This window comes from Aulonocara sp. 'chitande type north' Nkhata Bay, linkage group LG2, assembly GCF_057382095.1.
Source record: "Aulonocara sp. 'chitande type north' Nkhata Bay isolate Kocher_YH1m ecotype deep benthic linkage group LG2, A_spYH_male_GT1.1, whole genome shotgun sequence".
Classification (NCBI taxonomy): domain Eukaryota; kingdom Metazoa; phylum Chordata; class Actinopteri; order Cichliformes; family Cichlidae; genus Aulonocara; species Aulonocara sp. 'chitande type north' Nkhata Bay.
The window spans coordinates 29,466,005-29,472,500 of NC_141345.1; the positions used below are offsets into that span (position 1 = coordinate 29,466,005).

At 37.2% G+C, this 6,496-nt stretch overlaps 2 protein-coding genes across 2 annotated transcripts in view; both read left to right on the forward strand.

Annotated features, from left to right (window-relative positions):
- The first annotated feature begins 3,544 nt into the window (after positions 1–3,544).
- LOC147338128 (LRRN4 C-terminal-like protein) lies at positions 3,545–5,345 on the forward strand. The gene is made up of 2 exons (XM_086258109.1): positions 3,545–3,703; positions 4,293–5,345. Exon 2 carries the CDS (start codon positions 4,295–4,297, stop codon positions 5,087–5,089), a length of 795 nt encoding a protein of 264 aa, XP_086114235.1. The 5' UTR covers positions 3,545–3,703; positions 4,293–4,294; the 3' UTR covers positions 5,090–5,345.
- A 266-nt stretch (positions 5,346–5,611) lies between these two features.
- The window catches only part of LOC147338129 (thiosulfate:glutathione sulfurtransferase-like), a 3,850-nt gene continuing 2,965 nt past the window's right edge, over positions 5,612–6,496 (forward strand). Inside the window, exon 1 of the mRNA XM_086264056.1 lies at positions 5,612–5,742. Coding sequence (XP_086120182.1) covers positions 5,730–5,742 — 13 coding nt within the window. The 5' untranslated portion in view covers positions 5,612–5,729. The remainder of the gene's footprint in view (positions 5,743–6,496) is intronic.

Sequence of the window (6,496 nt, forward strand, 5' to 3'; positions counted from 1 at the left end):
AGCGCATTTTCCTCTATAATCTAATCGAATCTAGTATAACATAATATAACATACTGTGTATTATATCGACACATCAAGAGATATATCTACTTTTGTAATTTTTGCAAATTTTAAATTAAATTTTTGTAACAAGTCTTGTTCGTTTGATTAAGTGACCTAATATCTAAAATAAATAATATTAATTATAATTTTAAAAAATACGTCTTAGCTTTATTAAAGTTGTAAATAGCTCTAAACTATCAATTGAATTTTTAGATTAAAAAATGTTTTACATCATTGTGGCAGACGTCAGGCACGTTATCTGCTTACTAACTCTCTGGATTGTATGGATATGGAGAAAGGAAAAAATATCATCCAAAAACTCTAAATACGGGATTAAAATCTAAAAAAAAAAAAAAAATCGATTTACTAACTCGAAATTTGAAGATATTTTCTCAATTTAGATTGATTTTCTCACATGTTTGGGTTAGTAAGCTGATCATTTAAGACACCTAACTCACAATTTTGACATAATGACTTATTCAGTTGAGACGCATAGTTTTAATATGTTGGTGGCAAGAAATCTTTATTATTTAATTCATGGATTTATTTATTTCAGTGGCATAAGTAAGGTTTTAGTATAGGGTATTGGGGGGGAAAGACAGCAGAACTTTACCATCTATGGTGTTAACGGGGTGAAGGGTCAGGAAGCAGCAATAACGAGGATTCACCACTATGTGGCGCTACAAATCAGTGTGAAGGTCTCTTATTAAAAAGATTTTAATCTCAGTCAGACTTTTACATGAACAGATGCATAAATTCCAGTGGCTGTGAAGACAAACTGCATGATATTTTAACATATGTACAGACAGGTTTTGTTGTCTGATATCACAGCAGAAACCTCAAGTGTAAAAAATATCACGATTGATGGTTTAATTCCTGCTTCAGCTTTGAGGACTTGGGACTGATCTTAATGTTCAGCATTAACCTGATCAGTAACATCTGCGCTTTTCGTACTGTGATGGCAAGTGAAAACAGTCTTGGTAGGTTTGTCATTAAGTTTATTTATAATGCAACTGAACAGCAAAGATAAAATGTTTATGCTACTGGCTGCACTCCAGAAAGAGAAAACTAGAAAATCCTTCACTGATGTTTGGTAATTTTGAGATATTTTGATAAGCCTCTAAGTCACTATTCTGTGGTGTTGATATACATTGTGATCTACACACTATTTATACTGCCAGTGTGCCAAATTTCTATTCGTAGCCTGGTATTCTAAAACATTCTGCTCAATGTCATCAAAGACTCTGGGAAGTACTCGTGCTGAGGGTGTCACAGCACCCCCTGGCCAACTGTATAGGACCTGTATGTCAATTAAATACTGAAAATGAATAATTAATACTAGAAATAATAGGTTTTTATGTCATTTCCTTCATTATTTTTTAAAATTGTAGTAAATTAGCTCTTAGGTTACTCAGGTTCAGTTGTGTCTGAAGCTGTGAGGTCACCAGACATGCAACCGGGAACCCAGCAGCACAATATAAAGGCTATGCAAAACTGCTTTGTAGATGTCCTCATCAATCCTTGAAAAATAACAAAATCTAGCAGATTATCAGAATCAACAACATACTCCTACAGCCTTAATGGTGAGTGAAAGCATGTTGGCTGTTTTTATTATCCTTTCTTTATCTAGGACAAAGTCTGATAGCAGTTAAAATATCTTTTTCAAAAAAGACCTGGCCAAGAGAGCAGCATCAGTTACAAAAAATGCAAGTGAAGAAAAAACTCCAACCGATATTCAGCAGACAGACAAGTGAACACAGACAGATCATTATTCCAGGAAACAGGGACAGTGCATTTGTTTCCAAATTTTTTGTATCTAATCTCTTTAGATACTGGCCTGGTGCATTCATAAAGATAAGCATAATCCAATAAAAGTAAGAATGTTACAGGGTTGAATGTTTCATTACTTGGTTAGAGAAATAAGATTTATTTCCTAGAAAAAAAAACTGAAAGCAAGTTTCAGCTTGGACACAAGCCTTTCAATGGGATACATAAACTCAGGTAAGGAACTAACTAGCCTATGAGTCCGTAAAGAAATGCAGAGCACAGAGGGCACAACTGTGATGGAGGACACAACAAAGAACACAGGCACAACCCTCTATTCTGAGGTTTTAAATACACAAGAGAGGCCAGCTGTGGGGATGAGAGGCAGTTTGAACACACCTGGGAAGAAACATGACACAATATAACTCATATCAAACTAATGAGGCAAGGAAAACTGAACATGGTGCACATGAGACGAGAGACTAGCAGAATAAAACAGGACGCCTTAACTCTGAGACAGAGACATGGACAAAGACACACAAACTGGACATTGGTAAAGAGACATGACTGACTACACACAAGGGACCATGGGGAGGACACACAAAGAAGAAACAGGCGAAAGGGAACAATACTAAACAAAGAACTGAGAACTAGAAACATTTGTTACAAGCACTGTTTCTATTGTATAGCACTTTTCAGCATTGAAAAAACGTGCTTTGCAGAACAGGATGTAAAGGTTCACAATGAAAAATATACTGAGAGTAGAAATATAGAGTATAAAACTGTACACACAAATAGAACAAAGTGTAAAGTCTGTCAAAAATAAAATGTTATGGTTAAAGAAAGGCTTTAAACTTAAGTAGGTCAGCCTGGAACCAGTACTGAGGAGAAACCTTGGGTTGTTCTTGTTTTCTTAATCAGTGATGAACAGTAAGATGGTCCCAGCTTCATGGAGGGCTTTTTATAGAGCAACAAACTCTTTTTACCATACTAAATGAAGACCTTCTAAATTAGTGAGACATTATTTTCTCTCCAGCTTACAGTTTATCAGCTTTAAGGTGTGCATTTGAGAGTTATACCAAGTAGGCAAGCACTTGTTATTTGACTTTGAAAAAGAAAGCGTCAAATAACAAATGTGACGCTTTCTTTTTCAGAAGAAACACAGTATCCAGTTTCATATGCAATAAGTATGTAACACTATTAATATGATAACCTACCTCTGTGGAAGTAGAGGTTGTGTTGCTGTTCTGCAATGTATTGACACATAGTATTTTGGAAAGTAACAGTGAAGGAATTTTATCCTGCAATTCCCCTGACTGGGCACATCCAATTCTGAGCACTTGTTTCTGATAAAAGATCTTCAGTTCTTTTCAAAAGTTACAGAAAGCGTATCATTTCCCCACGCATATCTCAGCTGAAAGTTTTTTTAATAAAGTCAAGGTCTTCGCAAAGTAATTAAGATTTTTTTGTCCTTAAAGATTAAAAATGTTGTGAAACATAAAAGGTACTTTGCCTGCTTTAGCACATTAAAGGATAAGAACAAAATGAGGCCTCATTCATTTCTCTCTAGCATCTCACAATGGGGGCTACAAGAGGTGGAAGGGGTCTTTAATAAATACACATCTGAGCTTAAAAAAATCTGTGCAAACTGCAAGGTCACGGATGGCCAGTTAGAAAGCTTGCTAAATAAAAAGAAAATTGTAGTGCATGAAGGGAAAAAAAGAGTAAAAAGAGGGGGTGGGGGGAGGCCATGAAGGCAGAGAATGATGAGGGGTGTAGATGAGGAGGAGAGAGTCAGAGAAAAAGCTTTGACTGAGAACAGTTGAGAGCACAAGTGAGAGCAGCCATAGTGGAAACAAAGTACTTCAGACTTGAGACGCCCACCAGCATTGAGCAGGTACTGTAGACCCATTTCAGTATTTTCTTTTTTTCACTTTATAGCTCCATGTTTTACTTTTAGAGGTTTAGTCATAAATATTATCTTTTAACTGCATTACAAATATTCTCTGAGTTTTATAATTAATTTTATAAACTGACCAGACTGAAAATCAGTCAGCTTTTTGTCTGTTTTGGGTTCCCACAGAAGTCCCCTGGCTTTCTTCCAAGTACAAATGTGTTTGCAGGACTGGACATTGCAGATGTATGAGTATACTCAAGAGCATTCATGAGCTGTAAACTTAGGCAAACTACATCCCAGTGCCTCGAATCCAGCCAAAGAACTTTCTTTTGTGTGTCACCACACTTTTGTCTTTCTCTCTTTTGATACAGTGAAATGCCAAAACAGAGAGCAAATGTTAAAGTCTCACTGTCATCCTTGGTACCGCTGCAGAGCCTCTTTGCTTTTTTCATTAATCAGAAATTACAACCAAATTCAGTAACAAGTTCTGAAAGATATTAGACAGGAATATTTTAAATATATCAATCAGTATGTTTATAGTTGTAAAGTGACCAGTGACCATATTTATTCTTTTCATTTCTTTTCACAGAGATGACCTCATTTTGCAGGAACCTGGTGGCACTTGTCTTTCTTGTCTTGCCTCCCATGCATTCCCATTTCTTCACCAATGCTGCGTCTGCTTCCCCACCCATCACTCGTCCACAGATCATACACATGACTGACATGGGCTCAGAAGGCCAGGATGATTATGACTTTAATAAGGAGGAATATGACACAACCACAGCTTCTCCTAGGATGGTGTCCTTCCCAAAGATGGACCTAGAACCTCTGCTCTGCGAGTACGACCCCTGCTCGGAGAACCAGGTTCCCTGTGCTGCACTTTCAGAGCAAATTGGGTGCCTCTGCCCTGGGATGAGTGGAGCTAATGTGCCTCCTCATCCACCACGTATCCAAGCGCTGGTGCCAGTCAGTGCGGGGAGTGACAGAGGGGAAATACAGGTGCAGTGTTGTGCTCCATCTTCAGTGGTATCTGAGTACAGAATAGTCATCGAGGGAAGGGACAGTGAAGTCCCAAAGTTTGGGGATGCGTCACGGCGGGGTTTGGTCAGATCTTTGGAAGTGGGAACTAAAGTGTGTGTGGTGGCAGTGAACAACGCAGGAAGCAGAGATCCTTCAGAGTTTTCATGTAAGCGGTATGAATGTCGTCAATCTCCTGTCCTCACAGTGATGGCCTGGATTATAGGAGGTTTATTCGCTCTCCCTTTACTGGTTGTTATAGGGACTCTGATCTGTGGGACATATCAGAAGTTTCGAAATGGAAAGAGAGACTCTACTGATGAACTTACTAAAGTACAGTTTGAACACTGCAGTGCTGTAGTGGTGTAATCAGTGACTGTAGAATTTAAATGTTATTTCAATTCCCTCAAAGAAAGTGTAAATGCGATTATAACAATGTACATGTAAAATGTAACGAGAACAAATAGTTTATAATGCTCTTTTGCAGTCACCATGATTTTATTTGCCGGCAAATTAACCTCTGTAGATTGTTTATTTTTTAATATATCAGAAACAGAATGTAAAGTAAATATTATTTTTAGGAGACTGATTGATTGTTTTTGTAATAAAATGGTTTAAATAGGAACTATGTTTGTGTCAACTTGATCTTTTTTGCGACCATTAAAAGGTTTGTGCTCACTGCATATGATCCTTTATGCATATCACACTCGTAATTTTACTCGCACAAAACACTTAAACGTAAAATATTTAAACCACATACTTTACTCTGTGAAAAAATATTCAACATATGCATTTATTTAAATACCTTTTACTTCCTTTTATTTTGAAGAGTGACAAATTGATTTGTTTGGCTAAGCGATGAAGCCTCGCCGACTAAGCCCCGCCCTTCAACGGTATGCGAGCCAATGAGACAGCACCAAACAAATGTATCAGGAAGAAGATCCAGTATTGTTATACCGTTTGTGATTGTCGATGACTTTCATATTTCTAATTTTATCCAACAACCAGTATGGCGAACACAGGTGAGTCTTTTTAAGCCCACTCTTACAGATACGGTTAACGTATGTGAACTATAGAAGGCTACTGTCTGAATTTGTTGAATGAACTGAAACATGTCAAACGTAATGAGTAAAAGACGACTATTTTTAATTGTGACAACCCAAAACTACAGCAGCTTAAGAAGTATTACCGTGTTTTCATAAAAAAAAATTTTTATATGTTTTCATACATTTTGGGGTCACTTTGGTGAACTGTTTCCATAGGCTGTATTTCTCTTTCTAATATTTACAGAAAGGAAAAATTGTAGCATGACTCAGCAAACAGTAAAGAGATTAAACTGGAGGCACCAGTCTCCTTGAGGACTGTACTCGGTTACTCGAGCAACAAACAACAAACTGATAATTATCTGCATACCATAACCTGTTGCATCAGTCCAGTGTACCTTTAGTCATATCTTACAGTCTAACACTCTTCACACGATCTGATAAAAGCAAGTACGCCTGCCTTTATGGAAAATCTGCCTGTAAGGAATGTACTATGAAAGTGGAGTTTGATGTCAAGTTCTGCTTTTAGGGAGTCTTTAAAGTTTTTTTTTTTTTCCTGCTTGAACTAGAAGCCAAATTGAGAAACTAATTACAATATGTGGCAGCTTAGTCTGGCGTGTTCTTCTTTTGATATCTGAACTCAATACTCTGTTTATGTCACGGCCTTTTATGTTCCAAACACCAAAAAAGTCCAAGAAAAGGTGGGTGGCAACGGGAGGTTTGTTTTAGAACA